The sequence below is a fragment of the Vombatus ursinus genome, unplaced genomic scaffold (genome assembly GCF_900497805.2).
Source record: "Vombatus ursinus unplaced genomic scaffold, bare-nosed wombat genome assembly UNPS02014773.1, whole genome shotgun sequence".
Taxonomy (NCBI): domain Eukaryota; kingdom Metazoa; phylum Chordata; class Mammalia; order Diprotodontia; family Vombatidae; genus Vombatus; species Vombatus ursinus.
This window is the reverse complement of record NW_020954551.1, coordinates 24,271,555-24,294,639: the sequence shown is the minus strand read 5'-3', so window position 1 is coordinate 24,294,639 and position 23,085 is coordinate 24,271,555. Positions and strand designations below refer to the sequence as shown.

Sequence of the window (23,085 nt, the reverse complement as noted above, 5' to 3'; positions counted from 1 at the left end):
CGTTTCATCTGTTGTGTAACAGAGTCATCAGTGATTACATTATTTTCCAAATAAACACACAGAATGTAAGTTTCAATCAATCATTGTTCAAGTCCACCAATAGGTCTTAACAAGCAAGTGTTGGCAGGCAAGTGTGTCCTGCTTTGTTGGGAAGTCTAGCGTGCATCTGTATGAATATGTGCATATAATGACTTGTTTACAATATGACACAATATTGTTACATGAGGCAATATTGCATCATCAGAATTTCAATGCAGGAAAAAAAACACAAATTTACAATAAATTATTAAATTTAAGATGTATCTTGTAAATATTTATACATACATACATATATATATATATATATACATATATACATATTGAAATGATGCAAATTTTAAAAAAAAGTTAAATGATTAATGAAAGTAGATTTCCGGGTTATGGGGGGGTGCTGAGTATTTTTTTTTTAAGGAGCGATAGGACAAATAAGTATGGGAATCTCTGCATTAGCTGATCTCATCAGTTCCGAAGTTGTACTTGCAATTCTTCACAAAGAATATTCTACATCCTGACTTCATAAATGTGTACTTGATGTCTTCTATGCCTACATCACCCCAGATGACTAGCTTCTTTCGATTCTTTCAAGGACACTTTTGGCTATCTTTCATCAACTCTGACTCCTAGATTTCCTGGCTTCTTTAAACCTCAGCTCAAATCCTAGCTTTTTGAGGATGTCTTTTCTGGGCAAGTCATTTGACCACTGTTTTCCTTAATTGCCTCAAATGCGAATGAAAAAAAAATAGTATCTATCTTACAAGGTTGTTATGAGTATAAAATGATGTCAGAGTTGTAAAAATCACTTCGCACAGTGCCTGACACAAACCAGGCACTATGCAAATGTTTATTCACTGCCCTACCTCTAGTTAGCTAACTGACTGACTATGTTTACTTATCTGTGAACATGCTGTATTCTTAATGGAATTCAAGTGTCTTTAGGACAAGAATTTACTCACTCTTAAATTCATATACACAATGCCTACTGTATCATAGTATACAGTGTCTGGCAATTAAGGGACTCAAGAAAAACTTATTGAATGTAAATGGCATAGTAATTACTGATTGATAGAGGTATAGTAGACATGTGAATATAACAAATACTATTTTAAATATGAGAAAACCAAGGCCTTGGGAGACTGAATGACTTACAAATACATATTAGCTACCCATCCTTTGGTTCCAAATCTAATACTTAGATACTAATACTTGAAGAACTAATGAGTGGAGTCTAGAGGGAAGCCACTTTGGACTTAATATGAGGAAAGTACGTCTATGGATGGATGGACTTTAGTGTATTCCAATGGGGGAAAAATCACTTTCTGGAATCTGAGGATCTAGGGTTTAATCTCTCTTCTGATGCTGTTCACTGCATGATCTTAGTAAATCACTTAACTTCCCAGGGTCTCAGTTGTTTTTTTCTCCTGAACAATGAGAGGATTGTACAGGTTGAAATCTTCATCCTTTTAAGCTCCAGATACTCTAGATCTAAGATCCCATGACTTCCTTGATTGAATGATCAAACTTCTGTTTAACAGAATGGTTTGAGCAGAGTTTAGATGACTATTTTTCAAGGACAATGTCAAGAGGCTCCCTATTTGCAGTTAGAAGTAGGACTAGATTATTGTGAAGTCCTCTTATGAATTTAGATCCTATGAATGTGCTAGGTGACTTTCCAAAGTTTCCTTTTGCCCCATGGTTCTCTTTAATTGAGGTCAGACATGAATGAATATAATTCATTCCTTATTTTTAGAAATAAGCTTGGGGGCTTTTGTTCTTGCTCCCATTTGTTGTGTGTTCTCCAGCTTTGGTACGTCCCAGTTGAAGCCTTTCATCATTTCACTTGCTCTCCTGCCCCTCTGCTGATTTCACTCGCTGCCTCACCTCTACATCTGCTGATCTGTTTCAGCTAAATATATGCTCAAAGGCTTCTTATTTTTTTGAACTAAAAAAGAACCTAGATTGTAAATTATTTCCAATATAAACAGAAGAAAAATGGGGCTTCTGTGTTCTGTGTTGGCATTACCTCTCATCCTCCGACATGCTGGCTGAGTAATGGATAACCTTGAGCATATGCCCAGGGCTACATAAGAGTTTCATGATCTCTGTTCAATGCCTATTTCTGTGATGAATCTGCTCCAGCTCACTGAACATCATCAGATCTCTGTTCACAGAGAGACAGAGCTGCAGGCTCCCAGTGATGCTTTCACATGCTTCCTTCTCCTTATCTCCCACATTGTGAGCATTAAGGCTTCAGTTCCTGTCTCAACATAGGTATACACAATTTGTTCTGATTATAATTTTCAGAATTTCCTGCTAGTCTTCTGTGCCTTTGAATAGATGATTATCTCTTAACTTAGACACTCTCCCTCCTCATTTCAACCTCTTGGGATTTCCCTTTTCATTCATGCAATGGCTTTAGTGACATCTTATATACCAAGTTGGGCAGCTAAGTGGTGCTTTGGATAGAACACCAGGCCTGGAGTCAGAAAGACCTGAGTTCAAATCCAGACTGAGACATTTTCTAGCCAGGTTCATGAAGAGTTGGAAATAACTGAACAAGAACAGCCTATACCAGTCAAGTCACTGAACATTTATTAGGGATCTAAAATATGCCTGGGATTGTACAAAGCTTTGAAAATATAAAAACTGGCAAAAACCCTGTCTCTACCTTTAAGGAGCTCACAGTCTAATGGGAGAAGACAGCATACAAAAATTATGTGCAAACAAAATGTATACAAGATAAATTGGAGATAATCACAGAGGGAAGACAATAGTATTAAGAGAGGTCAGGAAAGGTTTCTTATGAAAGGTGTGGTTTTAGTTGAGTCTAGAAGAAAGACAGGGGACACAGGAGGGAGAAGTCAGGAGAAAGTGGATGCCAGTCATTTGCAATGGGGGAAAGTCAATGAATGCAGTCTGGAGAAGGAGAATTTTGAGCAAGGAGCAAAATCAGAGTCCTTGTATGATACCATATGTGGATGAGAATAAGGAATAAGAAGAATGGAAAGGTAGGAAAGGGACAAATTATGGAGGGTTTTTTTTTTAAATGGGATTTTTTGGAGGCAATAGAAAGCTACTGGAGTTTATTAAAAAGGGGGAATGGCATGATCAGACTTGCACTTTTTGAAGATCACTTTGATGCCTGATTTGAAGATGGACTGAAATGTGAGAGATTGAGGCAGAAAAAAAGAAATCATAAGGTTATTAAATATTAGAGGAGCGAACCTCTACCAAGGTGGTGTGAGTATCAGAAAAAGGAAGGGAGTATATCTGAAAGATATTGAGAAGTTAGAATCAATAGGACCAGAGTACTGATTTGATCTGAGGAAGGTGAGGTGTAATAGCATGAGGAGTGAAGGATGATCCTCAGGTTTCCAGCCTGGTTGACTCAGATGATGGTGTTTTCCACAGCAATTAGTGAAATTATGAAAAGAGTAATGTCGGTGGAGTGAAGGAAGAATGAGTTACATTTTGGATATGTTGCATTTAAGATATCTACAAGACATCTAGTTCACGATGTGTAATACATAGTTGGCAATGTGGGACTAGCATTTGGGAGAGAGGAATGGCTCAATAAATGGATCTGTAAATGACCTGCACAGAGATGATAATTAAATCCAATAGAGCTGATGGAGTAGAATGAAAGGGAAAAAGTAATACATAAATAAAGAGAAGGGAAGGGAATAATGCTAGAAGTAGAAAAACCAACTTGCCTTGCCTTTCTGAGTACTTCCTTTTGGTGCTCCCTCCCCTATTTCATGACATCCATTATATTCACAGTGTCACAGCTCTCTCTTCCTACTATCCTTCTCCAACCAGCCCTGCCCTGACCCATGTAGCCCATGGATCCATATCAATATTTCTCCTTTCCAATCCCTAGAGCCATTAACACTTACCTATGTCATGTTCAGTTTTTTTTTTTCCAGGGCCTTGATCCAGTTACTAAACAATTCAATTCAAATCAGCATGTATATTTTGTCACATGAAAGTCATTGTGCCATAGTATTAACTTCATAGATTAATTTATACTAAGGTGTTAATAGATAATAATGACATAATATTAGAATCTTGTCAAGTGCATTTGCCTTTTAAGAGGAAATACATCTTATGGAGAGTCAATTTTTTAACCAAGGTAATGGATGAGATATTTGGGGGATGGAGACCTTTTAAATGGCATACATCCAAATGTATCAGAAAATAACCATCCTCTACACACACACACACACACACACACACACACACACATGCGAGTGCATGCACACACTCCTTTTTTTTAACTTAGTCCCCGAGTTCCATAATATCAATGGAAATTGATTACATTTTTCCCATTTTGGCAACAATCATAATCTCAACTAGGCAAGAACTTTTTCTTTGCAATTGAGAAGCCTCAGACTAGACTGTCCTTAACCAAAACAAATCATCAGTCAGAAGCAAGACTACAAAACAGCCTGTTGTATTGGAAGGTACTGTATATGCTTGAGCGGTAGGTCAAGGGAGCTATCACCTATTATCATTATATCCAGTGTATTAAAGGAGACATTAAGGAGAAATTTGAGGCTTGTGGTGTGTGAGCAAAAATTTATATGCTTTGTATTCTCAAACTGTTGCTTGAAGTATAGCCATTTTTGGGTGTTGAATTTGGGGGTGGAGGAGAAGAGAGGAAGAATGGAATATGGCTAGCAACCTGCAGTATCCATATGTCCCCAGGTCACTGACTGACCAAAGAAGCTGTCATCCAACTTCAAATTAATCAACTATGACTGGTGGTGATTGTCTTGGTATGAATGACAATTTAGCTAGCCAATGACATCACTATGTTACTTAAATAATACTAAAATAAAATAAAATAAAATGTGCTATAAATCTCTGAACAAATATTTTAAAAAGGGAAGCTTCTCTCTAAACGAGAGACCTCTTCTTGACCTTTCTCAGCTTGTTTCTCCCCAAAGCCTTACTAATTCCAAATCACCCAGAAGATTACAGAACTCTTTTCTATCCTATTCCACAGCAACTGCAGTGCTTAATTTGTATTTTTTTGAGGAAAGAGGGGGATGGGAAGAAAAACAACACTTGCAAATTGGGAGTTTTAAAATCTTCCCATTTGGCTTTTCTTAATTAAATGTATAATTCATGAACTACTTGGTTCAGCCATTGGGTTTTTAAAATATTTCTCTACCATCTATGACATTTATCTGTTATTAATGAATGTGATGTGCTTTCCCTACGATGATTCAGTAGCAGCATTTTCACTGAATGATAATGTACCCGTCATGCAGTGGCTTTTCTCAAGTTTTACATCAACACCTTCTGCTTTGATGTTATCATGATAGAAATGGTAGCTCTGTAGCAAGCAATTGAAGGTTCTATCTGCTTCTCCCTCAAGCACAAAGACTATTTCCCTCTGAGCATTATTATGTTTTGATCATATTTTATGGCCTAGTGTCTTGTATTGCAATATTTAAAAATACAAACACAAAAAGTGATGTGCAATCCTACCCTTTATCATACAAGTACTTGGTATTAGGAATTAAACCCACTCTATGTGTGTGTGTGTGTCTGTGTGTTTGTGTGTGTGTGTGTGTTTCTGTGTATGTGTAAGAAATCTATAATGATAAAAGTTAAAATATTCTACCTACTCTCTGTCACATGGGCATCTTCTTTTCATCATGAAAATAATAGTAGATTAAAGAAGCTGAGATTGTACTGGCTACATGAATGGTCAAACTTTTGCTTCAGAATATTTTGGAAAGATCTTTTCTATGCACCTTATAAACAGCTCCAGGTTAAATATGACTGACCTGTTTGCAAAAGAGTCCATAGTCTGCTGGGAGCATTAGGAAATACACTGGGAAACTAATCAAAAGTCTTAAAGGAAGAAAATGGTGTTTTAAAGGCAAAAATGAGAAGGGAGTTTACTTGATGCTTGTAGAGCGATAGACAAAGATACATAAAAGTACATGATAATATAGCAGATTATGGAACAAATAATACTTTAGTCTTGCTAGAACCTAAGAGTTTGTGAAGGAAAATGATGCGGCACAAAGCTATAATGATTGATTGAGTTCAGATTGTAAAGAGCCTTAAGTCTCAGGTAAGAATTTAAATTTTTTGTTTTGTTTTGTTTTGTTTTGCTTGTTTGTTTGTTTTAATAGGCAATAGGGTTTATAGAAAGTATTTAACAAAGAGATAATATTATCAGAAGGGCAGCTAGGTGGCACAGTGTTTAGAATGCTGGGCCTGGAGTCAGGAAGACATCTCCATAAGCTCAAATCTGATCTCATACACTCGTTAGCTCTGTGAGCACAAACAAGTCACTTAACCCTGTTTTCTTAGTTTGGCATCTATAAAATGAACCGGAAAAGGACATGGTGAAGTACTTTGTATCCTTGCCAATAAAACCTAGAAGAGGGTCATGAAAAGTCACACATGACTGAACAACAATAAATATCATCAGATTTATTCATTAGAAAGATTGTTTTGTGAGCAGAATGAAGGAAGGGTGAGAGAAGTAGAAAACTGGAAGCAGGTAGATCAATTTGGAAAGTATTAAAATAGCCGAAATAGGAGATATTGAAGGCCTGAATAGTGTAGCAGTGTGGCCAGAGAGAAGAAGATGAATGCGATAAGATGTTATGGGTGTAAAATGAACATGAGGTAGCATCTGATTGTCTGTGAGATGTGAGGGAGGAGGAAGAATCAAATAACATTCCAAGGTTTTAAGTCTGATTGGTTGAGAGGATGCTGGTGATAGTACTAAGAAGAGAATGAGTCACTGTGACATAGTCGAGAGAAAGTAAGCCTAAGAGTTGGGAAAACTTGATGTAAAGCTTTGCCTCTGACACATATTAGGGATGAGAGCAAGTGTTGATGAAGAGCCTACTATGTGCCAGACACTGAGCTAAGTACTTCACAATTATTATCTTATTTACATGTTCCTAAGAGCACTACACTCTATATTTAAGGGTTAAGGAAAATGAGGCAAACAGTAACCTAATGACTTGCCCAGGGTCACACAGCTAGTGTTCGAGGTTATGTATGAAGTAATGTCTTCCAGACTTCCAGACTCCACTCTAACTACTATGCTCTGAGCTACCTAATGGCTATATGTCCCTACACAAATCACTTAAATACTCAGTGCATCGGGAAAAATGTCTAAAACTCTAAGTTAATGAAAATTTGTTGATCTGCTTTGATTAAACAAGTTCCGCACCAAGAATCCCCCACATTTCTGGAAATACAGGTGTTCTTAAAATAAGCACATTAAAAAAGACAAGTTTTGGGGATAAGAAATCATTATTTGGTTAAAAAAAATATTGGAACAGCTACAAATTAGTCTGACAGAAATTGGGCATAGATCAACATCTTATACCATTTACCAAGATGAGGTTAAAATGGATATATGACCCAGACGTAAAGAGAGAGATATGACAAGAAAATTTGAAGAACACGGTATATGATTTTGATAGAGATGTATACATTGCCCATGCAATACTACCAATCCACAGAAATCACTCCACAGATCCACAATCCCTCTGATTCCCAAATTAAAAACCTCTGTATACCTGATGAATCTATTTGAATGTAGTCTTCAGAAAACAGAAATCTGATGTGTTGCTGGATACATATCTGTTCCCATTTGTTAGCGCCAAACAAGACTTGTGTTAGGTTTGAATTACCTTTCAGAGCTAAGGATTACCCTTAAACCAAGATATGGCATTAGAGTGTGAATTCAAGAGTTTGAAATGAAAAAGAAAAAATTCAGGATGACAGACAAGTGGAGTTCATTTTTTCTACTAAATTAAAAGTAGCCTCTAAGAAGAGTTGACCTAAGGCTTGAGTAGTTTTTAACATTACCTTTAGGTAAAATGTCATATTTGATTCATACTGGTTACAATGCAGTCAACTTTTTGCCCTTATGGGATCATAGCTTTAGAGGTAGAAGGACCTTAGAAACCATTAAGTCCTATGCCCTCTTTTTACCATACGGAAGATGAGACAGAAAGAGTTTAAGGGACTTGCCCAAGATCGCACAGTCAGTAAATATCTAAAGTGTGTTTTGAACCCAGGTCTTCCAAGCCTAGACCTTCCTGATTCCAAATCACAATGCCTATTCTTTAAGATTTTGTACCTGAAACCAGCAAATACACTAAGATTCATGGCACAGAAAGTTTGATATATTTATTTGAAGCACATTCCCCCTCATTCTCCAAAATACCTGTCCTTGAAAAGTGTTTCAATTTGTAGGTGAATTTCTAACATCTTTATTGTCACAAGCTAGAAGGAAGGTTCAGACATCAGGGCTGTCTTTCTGCTTCCAAATCAATTTAGTAAACTGCTGGCTTAAATTCAGCTGTTGTTTCCTATTTGAAAGTAGAGAACTGAGGAGAAATAGGAGCATTAGTTCCAAAATACAATATAAACTTAAGATTTTTATGAGCCCAGGACTGATATTTTCTATCCTAACAATGAAGTGAAAAGGTATATATTTTACTTTGCACTTAGCAAAAGTATTATTTCATAGTAAAGACAGTTGTAATGATTTTAGTGAAGATTCTTCATTTTATCACTTTAAAATAAAAGTTCTTGCAAAGCTTGGATAACCAACTGTAGCCAGGAAGGTATATTTACAGGGAATTTTCACATTTATCTGGTAGGTTTGGCTGAAAATATTTTCCATTTGCATTTAATATTAACAGGAAAAGACTCTCCAATTGTGTCTACAAATTTTTGGAGTCAATACTTCATTTAAAATGACTTCATTTCATGGTAAAGCAAGAAAACACACATCCTACAGTTTAGAGGTCTGGCTTTTTCATTAATTGCTCCTTGTCTTATAACTGTACCCTATTGAAGAGCGGAACTCCAAAAGTTCATTCTAACTCCATCCCTTGTCTCCAAGAACATGGATGGGAGGTAATAATATAGGTAAAAAGGGCCAGACAGTCTCTTCCTCTGTACTAGATTGTTCAGAGATAAAGCTTTTCTCTCCTTACTCCACTCCAATTCCCATTAGAACAAATAAACTGGTTGAAAGTGAGGCCATTTAAGTTCTGTTCACACTGACCACCGGTTCAATTGGTTTGTTTGAGCTGAAAAGGTAATTTGGTCAAAAATCTGAAAGACCCACAGGTCTGTCAAGCACCCTGAATGCCCATTTTATTTTTGACTGAATTAAACAGCTGTTTGTAATAGGCTTTATACCACCTTTGTTCCCACTAGACCTGGTTTACCTGAATTTGGCTGCCATTTAGAATAAATTGTCTGGAATATATGTGGAAACAAATTTAATTTTCTAGTGTCTTCCCTCAATGTCCACGTTTGCTCGACTTAATCCAACTGAGAGCTTTGCTCATTTTCCTGTCCTCTGGTTTCTTTATAGATCACTTGAGAATGTCCTTTATATCTCTACATTTTTAAGAAGGGTTCAGAAAGTGTTGTTGTAAATACTCAAGAAGAGAGAAAGCATGAGGGGCATAGTAAATTCCAATCATATCAAGTTATAGCTGCATTTTCACCTTTGTTCCTAAAACACATTTGGGATTTTTCTTAACTGCCTTAGAAATGGAACATAAGGGACAAAAAAAGTCATAGTTTATACACACACACATGTGTGTATATATCATATACATATACGTGCATATATGTGTGTATGTGTGTGTGTATATATATATATACATATGTATATAATTTATCACAGTTTCTGACAAATAGTAAGCACTTAATAAACATCTTCTGATTGATCAATTTTTGCTGTTTATAAATTAAACCATCTCTAATATCGTGATACCTCATGTTGGTATAAAAGTGGGTTACAAGCCCATGAAGGTCCTACCAAGCTTGAAACATTGAAGTCTTGGCCATACAAAAATTCCTAGAGATACATCACCACAAGATTGCCTATTGGGTAATGGATGAAATTTTCAGACAAGCTGTCAGCAAGACCACTTGGTAAATGGTAATTATTTACAACAATGAAGGGAATAAAGAAGAAATACCATGCCCTTGAAATATGGAAGCATTTTAATAAAAAAAAACTTATATTATCTTTATATTTTTTATTTTTTGGTAGGAAGTTGCCCCCCTCTGTCCCATAAATAGTTGTCTAGTTGAAGTTCATGAAGGTTTTAGGAAAATGTTTTCCTCTTCCCTCCTCCCTCTACCTTTCAAAAAAATAATCTATTAAATGGTTAAAATTGGACCGATGACCTGAAAACTAGGACCTCTTGACCTTCCCTTTTGGAAAATCCTAATACCAACTTTTCAAAGTAAGATGGTCATCAAATACTATGAGAATTAGATGAAATTGTATTTTGAGACTTTCCAAAGAGGTTACTGGGGGTGTGGGAGGATCTAGAAAAAAATGTAAACTACAAGAACTGAAATCTATGAGGCGTAGCCTTCTGTCTCACACTTTTGCATTGTGCAGTAGTATGGGGCTTAAGATAGCTTTAGTGAACTAAGCATTGGGGAACTATAGAGTTACAGTGAGGGAAGTTGGAAAATTATAAAGGTAGATATCACATTTTAAAATAATTTTAGTATTGAGGAGATGCTCATCAATTGGGAAATGGCTGAATCAGAGGTGGTATACAAATGTAATGAAATACTACTGTTCCATAAGAAATGATGAGGAAGTGGGTTTCAGAAAAAAAAAATTGGAAAGACTTTCATGAACTGCTGCTGAGCCGTGAGAAGAGCCAGGAGAACATTGTACACAGTAATAGCAACATTATATGATGACCAACTTTGATAGACTTAGCTCTTCTCAGAAATGCAATGATCTAAGACAATTCCCAAAGACTCATGATGTAAAATGCTAACCACATCTAGAAAAAGAATTATGGAGGCTGAACGCAGACCAAAGCATATTATTTGCTCTCTTTTTTGCTTCATCTTGTTTTTCTTTCTCGTGATTTTCTACCTTTTTTTCTGTTTCTTCTTTCACAAAATGACTAATGTGGAAATATGTTTAATATGATTGTACATGTATAGGCTATATCAGATTGCATGCCATCTTAGGGAAGGGGGAGGGAAGTTGGGGGAAAATTTGGAACTCAAAATCTTATAAAAGTAAATGTTGAAAACTACAATAAATAAATGAATAAAGCTAAAAAAATTTAAAAAAAAACAGAATCACATAAAAAAGTAATTTTCCTTAAGGTTTGATAAATGGGGGGAGGGGAGTTTCCACCTACTATCTTCTTCAAAGATCTCTGTTTCCCAGGATAGTACTCATAATATCAGAGGATTAGAGATTTAGAGCTAGAAAGACCTTAAAAGGCCTACTCCTACCCGCATCCTTTTACAAATGGGAAACTGAGACTCAGAAAGTTTAAGTGAATTCTCCAGGGTCACACAACTCATACATTTCAAAGAGGGATCTGAACTTCTCTTCCAGGGTTCATATGTATTATTTTATCTGCTGTATCATACAGTCTCCTCCTCCTCCTTTCTTTTATGCTCATTTTCCACTTCCTTATCATCATTTGTCCACACTATGGGTTAAATATGGCCATGTAGACTGGCCTTTAACATGTCTACTATTCATAAAATTCTTTCCTGGAGAAAAAAAATAAAGTTTTCTCCCCATTTATATTATCAAATAATATGAACAGACATTTTTTAAAATTAGAAGCACAAAGTATAAACAATCATCTGAAAAAATGTTCATAATCATTTATAATTAGAAAACTGCACAAGAAAACATCTCTAAGATATCACATTTCACCCATTATATTGGCAAAAATGATAAATGATGGCAAAATTCAGTGTTGATGAGAATCTGTGAAAATCAAGCCTATTAATTCACTATTGACAATAGCCATGGATTAGTCCTGCTGATGGAGAAAACAATGTGAGATTATATAATAAAAGTTTAAAAATAATCATACGTGGGACTAGTGTTTCCAAGTTAGTTTCCAATTTTAAGGAGATGGTCAAAAAGAAAGAAAAATAATAATGTAAATGGTATGAAATTCTTGATAGAAGCACGATTTTAATGGTAAAAATCTAGAAACAAACTATGTGTTTGTAAACTGCAGAATGATCAAATCACAGTACCTTACTTGTATGGAATATTGCTACTCCATGAGGAATGATTAACAATGGAATTTAATAGAAATATGTTAAAATTATTATTAAAAGATGATAAGCAAAGAAAGCAGAACCAAAAGAGCAGGTGGTATACACACCAACTTTAACTGTGTGAAGGAAGAAAACCTTATAAAAAGGAAAAAAATTGGGAATAATGAAGCAACTTTGTAACCAATAAAACAGACCCAATGCTACCTAACTCTTGACAGAGATGAGATTTATTAAACACACAAAATGAGATTATATACATTTGGATGTGGGCAATATAGGGCTTTGTCATGCTTGATTATATGCACGTGTGACAACGGCTTTGTTTTTTTTTTATTTTTTCTTGTGTGAGTGTGTGTGTGTGTGTGTGTTGTGAGGAAGATGTGGGAGAAAGAAAAAAATGTTTTTTATTGAAAATTTTATTTTAAATATTATGTTAAAGCAAGAATTCTTTCTCATTTAACAAATGGTAAATTTATGATTTTCTTGCCTCACTGTCGTTTCCCTTTTCAATTTTTCCTCTAACTTCTCTTATTTGATTTAAAAAAATATTTATTTTAATTCTTCCAACAATTCTTTTGGGGCCTGAGAGCAATTTACATTTTTTTTTGAGGCTTGAGTGTAGCATGTTTGACTTTGTTGCCTTTTTTTTTCAGTTAGTGTTTTGATCTTGCCTGTCACCTTAGTAACTTTCTTTGATCTTTTTTGTTGTTGTTTTCTCATTTTTTCTGACCTAATTCTTTACTTTTAACTTTATATTAAAACTGTACTCTTCCTGTGGTACAGGGAATACTGTCCCATGTTTCAGGTTTTTTGTGTAGCTGTTTGCAGAGCTAGTTTTGGGGGTCTTTATGTTTTCAGTTCTTCCAAAGTGGCACGATCAAAGGAGAGGTGTGTTTACTACTCTCCTGGCCTATGCTCTGGTCCGTGAGTGACTGCAAGCACTCTTTTCTTTCTTGGATCTAGGACCAGATACCAGCTTACCTGTGGCCATAAGCTCTAGTGTGCTTGTGCTCTTCCTCACCCTGAGATTGTGACCCAGATCTATGTATGCACAATGAAATAGTCTTGCACAGAGTGAATTCAAAAGGATTCCTGTATTTTCCTTCTGACCAGTTGTTCAACTCCTTTACCTTCTGTGGGCTGAGAGTTCAGAAAGCAACCACTGTGGTCACTGATTCAGTCATTCCCAAGGCCATCTGCTGGTTTCCTGTGGTGTGGACAGTACTGATTCATCCCCTGTTGGAGCGTGCTCCACTTTCACCATGGTACGATAGACATTTTCTTCCTACCTTCTAAGTTGTGTTAAAATTGTTTCACCCAATTCTTTTGTGGGTTCTGCCACTCCAAAATTTCTTTTGAGGCATTATTTTAAGTTGTTTGGAGAGCATTTTGGGAAAGCTCGGGTAAGTCCCTGATTTTTCTGTCCAAAAAAGATGTAAATTTATAAAGAAAAAATACATTATGAATATTTGCCAATATTTTTAGTGATTTTTAGGTAAATTGAGGTTTTTAGGGATTTTTCTTTTTCTTTTGTTTATTGTAGATATTTTAAAACAAAATTTGTGAATTTAAAAAAATGCTTCCAAAGTCCCCCCAAAACGGACTTTTATATGTACTTTTGAAAAGCAACTCTTTTTTATTAATTTATTTTGATTTATCAACAATCACTTCCATAAGCTTTTGAGTTTTAAATTTTTCTCCCCCTCCCTTTCCAAGACAGCACACAATCTGATATAAACTATACATATCTATTCCTATTAAATATTTTTTTCACATTAGTTGTGTTGTAAGGAAGAATTAGAACCAATAGGAGGAAGCACTACAAAGAAGAAATAAAACAAAACAGATGAAAAAATAATAACAAACAGTATACTTCGATCTGTATTCGAACTCCATAGTTCTTTCTTTGGATGTGGATAACATTTTCCATCGTGAGACCTTTGGAGGTGTCTTAGATCCTTGCATTGCTGGGAAGGGCTAAGTCTCTCAATGTTAGTCATCACACAGTGTGGAAGCAATATCTCTAAATGGAATAATGTCAATGGCTACTAGTCAAAATTTAAGTATGAAGTAGGTTATTTGCATTAGCAGCTGCTGAGAGACTACTCTAATATATTGTACTACAAATTAGGTCCTTCTGCATGGATTTTATGGTCAGCTTCTCATAAAGTATACTTTGAATTTTCTTAAGAACTGTGACCTTCATTCCCCTTTGCCTAAAAATATTTCCCTTTCCTTCTGTCATGTGGTCTCAAATTTCACTAATGGTTATTCATGACTGTAGATATTAAGTATACCCTATTTAAAATACAAATATTATTGAGATGATTGGACATTAATTCCCAACAAGTAGATAAAGCAACTAGTACCTGATCAATGAAAGCATCCTAGTTGTTCCCCATGTATAGCCATTAATAAATCAAGGCCTTGAGAAAATGGGGAACAGAAGTCAAAAGAGTAAAAGAAAGGCATTCAAAGAGGTTAGAAGGTGACCACAGACATTTTTGTTTTGTTTTGTTTTGTTTTTTGGTTTATTTGTTTGTTTGTTTTTTAATTTCACTGCTTTGTGTAGGGACAGCTCTGGCTCTTAATACCCTGCTAATTTTCTCACTTGGAGTTCATCAAACAGCCCATTTTTCTCTTTCTTTCTTTCTTTCTTTCTTTCTTTCTTTCTTTCTTTCTTTCTTTCTTTCTTTCTTTCTTTCTTTCTTTCTTTCTTTCTTTCTTTCTTTCTTTCTGTCTTTCTTTCTTTCTTTTTATTTCATTCCTGTTGCTGTTCTGTATTTTGTGATAGACTCTGAGAGTTAGGGTTAATATGTTAAAGTAAGGAAGGGAATGAAATGCAAAGTAACTCTGACTATCAATACATGTTTAATAGGTACCTACTAGGTGCCAGACACCATACTAAGCACTGGGCATACAAGGAGAGATAAAAACAGAGATCATGCATCCAAGGAACCTGCAATCTTATGGGGTGGTAGGGGATGGGACAGGATTCAATCATCTATGTACATAAAAGATACTTGCAAACTTAATGGGAGGTAATATCCAAGGGAAAGAGAGTATTTTGGGTAGGATCAGGAAATGGTAAAAATTAATCAGCATTAGCATGCTGATAGGAAGCTCCCTACCAAAGATAACTGAAGAGGATGAAGTCAGTATTATTTCTGGAATCCTTTATGTGACTGAAGGTCCAGTGAGGGCTACCCAAAGAATTATAAAACTGCACCAAAATGTTTTCCTAATACATTTTGTATAAAGATTTCTACCCATCCCAATACAGTTCAAGGTACAAAGAGCAACAGAAAAGTGGCTGTTTTAATAAAGTTGTTTAGAATTTGTTCTCTTATACAGTGAAGTAGCTCTAGAGAATAATTTGGTGAAACCAGTATATTTTTAAAGGTTCACATTTTCATTTAAAGTTATCAAGGGAAAGGAAAAAGGCTTCCTCTGTTTCAATGGTTCAATTAATCTACCTCACTTATCAAACTTCAAAAGTTTCATATTTCTTTTATCCCTGACAATTGTGTTTATAGTGAAAAAAAGATCAAAATAAAATTATATTCCTTCAAGAATTTGGGATGAATGTCAGCAAAATGTGATTTAACATGGTTGACAACATGTAGTGAAATATAAAATTTTGCAAATGATGTCTTCTGAAATTATGATCCCTGTAAATCATACTTTCTATTGTTTAAAAAAAGACAAAGTTATTTTTGTTTGTTTTGTTTCAATGCTCTATAATGTAACTAGAAAGATAATGATTTATTGCAGGATGATGTGGGAAAAAATGTAGTTCTCCCCTGATATTGCAGAGTTTTTTTATGTCATAAATATTATTCAGAAATCTAAATTTAAAAGACTTTCTTTGTTTGAAATGTCTTATTTTCACTTTGTCGATTTCCCACTTAATTCATTTACTTTCAGCTCTGGCATGCTGTAATAAGAATTTTATGATTGTTTGAAAATGAAATACTGTGATAGGAAAATTTTTCTATCTTCTCAAACTTCCTAAAAAGTAATGATTTGAAATTATGGGAAATTAGTATATGTATATTGTTTTCCATTTCTATCCTAATAATATCTGACATTTATGTTGTTCTTTATATGCATCATGGTATTTCAGCTACAAAAGCAACCAACCCTGTCACATACAAGTTTTACAGATGACAAAAATGAGAATATGAGAGGATCGATGACTTGTCCCTACTGAGATTAGAAGCTAGATCAAGCTTCATCTTCTTATCTCATAAACCTTATCTTCTGCCTGCCACTACTGCCTTTCCTCTTCCTATCTTCCTGTACCAGCATCCTCTATGGAACTCTGCATCTTGGACTTCCAGAATCTATGGTCTTAATCCCAATTGAAGCTAATTCATTCATCTTGGGAACTCTCACCCTGTGTCCCCAACATCTTGGTTAATGACTAAGTGCATGTGAAGAACACCAGTATAACTAGATGACTCTAGGACCCAAACTATGTTCATTCTCTTTTCATCTCAAGGGTCTGTCCACTCAGGCTACATCCACAACTGTGAATGCTCAAATTAAAATACCTTCCCTGTACACTACTTTTCGATTATGTGTTGTCTTACCCTATTAGTATGTAAGGTCCTTAAGAGTAGGTACTGTCTTTACCTTTGTGCTTGGATGCCTATAACTTAACCAAGGCTTTGATACATTGTAATTGTTTGATAATTATTTTCTCATTGATTCTATCATTCACTAATTTATTAATTAATTCAATTATTCCTGACAGGAAGTTCTCTGATATCATCTCTAATACATCATATGTATATAGGTGTAAGTATACGTATATATTTATATAAATGCATATATGCATACATATCTATCTATATAAACATGCATATATGTATTGTGCATACATACATTGTACATATACACATGTAATTATACTACATGTATGCTATGACATCAACATATATACATAGGTAAATATATGTATATAATACATGAGTGTATGTATATATAACTATATACTATTTTATACACAATAGGTTATTTAAAATATTCCCAAAGATTCTGACTTTGACATTTATACTATTTATATAGACATCATGATCTGACCCTGGGAACATTTAGTAAATCCAACTTCAACAAAGGGATTGAAAAAAGCACTTCTTCAACGTCCATACGGGATCATAATTCAATATATTATGGGACATTTAGTAATACCAAGCAAATGTAATTGAAGTCTCCAAGATAAAGTATGTGAAATCATTTGATATTTTACAGCCCTCACCATGGAAACTTATACATGCTGCCTCATTTTCACCTTGTTGCTATAAAATTTATCTAACAAGTCTTTGGATTTATCAATAATGTTCTTCAGATTTTCCTTTGAGCCAACAGTCACGACATCTCTAAGGAAATCTACAAGTTCCTTAATTTTTAAATGTATTTTCCTAAGGCAGCTATAAGAACTTATTCCATTTTGAAGCATCTTTAAACATAAAGACTGATTACAATGTTCAGAATGAACTGAGTACAGGCCTCCTTGTATGTGTTCTATGGTGACAAACTAGAAAAATCTCTGATAATGTGAATTTTTACTCAAGCCTGCTACTCTTAATTATGTACTTTGTATCCCTGGTTGGCAAAGTAATTAGAAAGAACAGAAGTATCTAAACATACCTCCAAAATATATTGGTGGGCCACAAAGGTGAACCATACCTTGACCTGCCAGGACAGACATGGTACTTCCTGTTTTGGTTTCAAAGTTTTCAATATCTTAACAAAGAAACAAAATAATATTGGAATTAACATTAAGAAGAAGAAAATAAATATAAGCTTACCCTTTTTCTTAGAGGTAATTGGCATTCATTGGAAAAGCAAGGAAATTATATATGTTACACAAGGAAGGATTATTTGCATTATAAATTATCCTTGACAGTGTCACTATCATTTTTATGAAACATAATTTAACTAATAAAGACATAGTGACATTGGCTGTTGTTACTCACTACCAGTTTGCTCTTAGTCCACTAAGCAACTAATCAGGGAGGCCTTTAAATAAACAGACATATTTATATCCTCAACCCAGGAGAAGTATTTAAAATGTATTTATTTCACAAAGAACATATCAGTTCTCCTCTGATTGGAATTTTAAATCTGTGTATGTATGTATTTTATCCTCAGGCTCTGAGAAACACACTAACTCAAACTTAGAACAGAGACTGCCAAAGCAGATTAGTAAATAATCTGACTGATTGAGGAAACTGTAATTCCCAATAAAGGAGGTGAGGTAGTGCAGTAGGTAGAATCCAGGACCTGGAGTCAGAAAGAATCAGTTTTCTGGGTCCAAAGCTGGCCTCAAGACACTTACTACTTATGTGACCCTCAGCAAGTCACTTAACTCTGTTTGCCTCAGTTTCCTCATCTGTAAAATGAGCTGGAGAAGGGAATGGTAAAACACTTCAGTATCTTGGTCAAGAAAACCCCCCAAAACACCAAGAATTGGAAATTACTGAAATGACTGAGCAAAAGACATTATAATAGGTGGAGGTCAAGAGGAACCATATTTTAGTTACAGAATTGCCAGCCTGGACATAATTATGAAGATGGAAGATGGAATGTTTTATATGTGGAATAGCATGAAATTTAGTTTGGTGGATCAAAAGGGAAAAAAGTGAAATGGGGAATGATATCTAATAATCCTGGAAAGGTAAGTTAGGGCCAGGCTTTGAAGGCTTTAAAATGCTAAAGAAGTTTATGTGTGATACTAAAAGGACAAGGAGACATGTGGTTTCATTTAACAAGATAGTAGTACTGTCAGACACATAGGTTCCCAAAGTGGGTGATAGCAGCCCCTAGGCAGGGTGCTGGAATGATCCAGAAGAGCAGTAGTTACCTTAGGTGGAAGTGGGGAGTGTCGAATAGAAATAATGAGGCAGTGGAAGCATAAGGAAAGAAGAGAATAGAAGAAAATTTTGAAAAACAAAATTTGTATATGTTTCATTTGTTGTGTAACATCAAAGTCAAAATGATTACATTATTTTCCAAATAAACACACTAAATGCAAGTTATAATTGCTCAGTGGTCAAGTCTGCTGAAAGGTCTTAACAAGCAAGTATTGGCTGGAGAAAATGCTGTGCATTGCCTGGAAATCCAGCATGCATCTGCAGGAATATGTGTGTGTAATGACTTGTTTACAATACAATACTGTACAGTTACATGATGCAATATTGCATCATCAGAATTTCAATGCAGGGAAAAAAACCCATAAACTTACAATAAATTATTAAATTTAAGATGCATCATTTTTTAAAAAATGTATTTTTTCTATTTTTTTGAAATGATATGAATTTCAAAAAAATGTTAAAAGGTTGAAGAAAGTAGATTTTCAGGGGGTGCCGAGTATTTTTTTTTTGAAAACGGGATAGTAGGCCAAATAAGTTTGGGAACCTCTGATTTAGGAAAATCACTTTGGCCACTGTGTGGAAGATAAATTATAGTCTTTGCTGAAACAGCGACATCAATTAGGATTATATTTCAAAAGCTCAGGCAAGAGGTGATGACAGCCCAGACTAAGGGATTGTTTCTGAGACTGGAAAAAAATTATTAATGAGATATTATACAGAGACTTCCTTCTGGACAATGAGAGAGAGGGAGAGGGAGAGAGAGAGAAAGAGAGAGACAGAGAGAGACAGAGAGACAGAGAGGAGAGAAAGAGGTGTTTGTGTGTGTGTGTGTGTGTGTGTGTGCACTTGCGTGTGTATGACACTGGACAGAATGTTAGATATTCTGATGTCAAGAAAACCTACATTCAAATCCTGCCTATGATGTTAGTAACTTTGAATGTATTTGGAAATATTCATTTAACTTCACTGGGCTTCAGGCAAATCTATAATAAGTTATGGGCTACATGGGTTTCAAAAGGTGAAGGGAAATCCCACACACCCAAATTCATGGGTCCATGGCATATTCGTGTATTATTTGATTCTCAGAAATAGAAGCCCTAAGAGGTAGGCAGAACTATTCTTATAACCCCTCTTACTTATTTCACAGATGGAAAAGTTAAATTCAGAAAGGCTAATATGAAAAAGATCATACTTTTAAAAGGAAGTCCAAAACTATATGTCCTGATTCTATCTATATTGCTTTTTTACATTAAACCATGCCGCTTCTTCCCATGATTCCCTTATTACTAGCCTAATAAAGAGCATTATTTCTTCTAAGTAACAGCCAAACTAATGAAAATGATACATTGTGTCTATTTCAATTACTAATAGCAGACAAGTATCTGCAAGGTTTTTAAACTAAAAGAAGTCATTAAATTGTCACTACTCTCATAATAGTCATAAAAACAAAAAAAATCACAAAGAAATAATGAGAAATTGAATGATTCCACGTAATTAAAAAGCCACAGATCAGATTTCCCAAGTGTTACTTTCTCAGTGTCTCTCTTTCATAGTCGCATCAATTGTTTTCAGTGTCAAACAAAAGTTCTTCTAATGTTCTTTGGGTAAGTCTCTAATTTATACATATATATATATATATATATATATATATATATATATATATATTCTGTCCTCATATCTACTCAAAGAGCATCCGATAGTACTGTAATTCTACTGCGTATTATTATAAAATGCTTCCTATGAAATTGGTACACAATAAAATCACATGGTCTCATGAGTCACAAAAGCCTAGATAGCTTTCACAGTTGTGGGAGAAACTCCTGATGTGGTAACTTCATTTACAAACACAGATGATTATCCCATTAACCCTATAGTTCCTCAAGTAACACAATTTTCTAGGACCTCACATTAAATAAGTGTCAGAGACCAGACTTAAACCCTTCTTCTCAAAGTCCAGCACTTAATTCACTAAACCATACTGAATCTGTCATTCTACTTATTATTTTAATCTTAATTCATACTTTTTCTTATATGTATTTCATTGGCGTATTTTGTTTCTTCATCACTCGTATTTCCTAGTGCATACCTCTCCCTTCCAGAGAGATACTGCTTTTAACAAAGAATAAAAAAGAGAGGAAAAAGTATTTAAATAATCTATAGTGTTCTACACCCTTATTCTCCCGCTTCTGTACACAAAAGAGGAATTTTAAATATCTTTCATTTGAGACCAAGACTGAGCATAAACATTTAATGGCATTTTGTTTCCTTTGGTTCATTGTTGTTATATTTTCCATTATGACATTGTAGAAATTGTACATATTGTTTACCTGTTTCTAATTGTTTTACTTTGTATTGGTTCATCTAAGTCATCATATGTTTCCTTGTATTCGTCATATTTAAAATTTCTGTTTGTTTTTTTTTGCATACAAGATAATAGAATACAATAAATAAACATTTATTCAACACCCACTATGTGACAGGCACTGTGCTAAGTGCTGGGAATACAAATAAGAAAAAGAAAGACAATCCCTGCCCTCAAGGAGCTTACAATCTACTGCGGGAAGACAATGCACAAAAGGAAGAGGAAAAAAAAAAACAAAGGTGAGGAGGGTAGATCATCTAGATCATGATGGGGTTGGAGCCAAACAGTGATACAGGTGAGCAACAAAAAGTTGGCTGTGCTTCGGGGCACTCTTTATTCTTTTTTTTTTTTTCAGGTATAGTCTCTTTTTTTAGATAATTTATTTAGTTTTTTAGTTTTCAACATTCACTTCCATAAGATATTTGAGGTTTAAATTTCCCCCTCCCACTTTCCCCCACCCAAGACAGTGTGCAATCTGATAAAAGCTCCACACATACATAAGCATATTTTCCCAATAGTCAGGATGTAAAGAACAATTGGAACTAATAGAAAGAAACACAAGAATGAATCAATAAAACAAAACAACAAATGAAAAGGAGAACAAATAATATGCTTCCATCTGCATTCAAACTCCATAGTTCTTTCTCTGGGTGTGGATAGCAGTTTCCATCCAGAGTCTTTTGGAGTTGTCTTAGATTCTTGCATTGCTGTTAAGAGCCAAGTCTATCAAAGTCAGTCATTACACAACATGGCTATTACTGTGTACAATATTTTCCTGATTCTGCTCATTTAACTCTGTATCAGCTCATGTAAGTCTTTCCAGGTTTTCTTTTTTTTCAAATAAATTTATTTATTTATGGTTTTCAACATTTACTTCCACAAGATTTTGAGTTCCAAATTTTCACCCCCTCTCACCCCTCCCCCAACTGAAGATGGCATGCATTCTAAATACTCCTACCTCTAGTCTGCCTTCCTTTCTATCTCTCCCCCACTTCTCAAATCCCCTTCCCCTTCTATTTTCCTGTAGGGCAGGATAGATTTCTGTACTCCATTTCCTGTATTTCTTATTTCCCAGTTGCATGTGAAAACTTTTTTTTTAAACTTGTGTTTTTAAAACTTTGGGTTTCAAGTTTTCTCCCTCCCTCCCCACCCACCTTCTTTGAAAAGGCAAGCAATTCAATAAAGGTTATACATGTACAGTTATGCAAAACACTTCCATAGTAGACATGCTGTGAGAAACTAATTCTATTTCCCTTAATCCTATCCTGCCCCCCAATTTATTCTATTCTTTCTTTTACCCTGTCCCTCCTCAGAAGTATTTGCTTCTGATTACCCCCTTTCCCAATCTGCCCTCCTCTCTATCATCCCCCTACTCTCTTGTCCCCTTCCCTCCCTGTTTTCTTGAAGGGTAAGACAGATTTCTATACCCAATTGAGTGTGTATGTTATTCCCTCCTTAAGTCAAATCCTATGAGAATAAGATACACTCATTCCTTCTCACCTTCCCCCATTTCCCCTACATTGTAAGAACCTTTGCTTTTCTGTTTTTTTTTGTGAGATAATTTACCCCATTCTAACTCTCTCTTTTTTCCTTCTCCTAGTATAATCTTTTCTCACCCCTTAATTTTATTCTCCAGATATGACCCCTTCATCTTCAACTCACACTGTGCCCTCTATCTATCTATCTATCTATCTATCTATCTATCTATCTATCTATCTATCT

General features: G+C 35.0%; 1 protein-coding gene across 1 annotated transcript in view; it reads right to left on the bottom strand.

The window, feature by feature from the left end:
- LOC114044482 (contactin-6-like) overlaps positions 1-23,085 on the bottom strand; it is a 333,761-nt gene that overhangs the window by 233,970 nt on the left and 76,706 nt on the right. Inside the window, 1 exon segment of the mRNA XM_027863984.1 lies at positions 17,776-17,871. Within this exon segment, the coding sequence (XP_027719785.1) occupies positions 17,776-17,871 (96 nt within the window).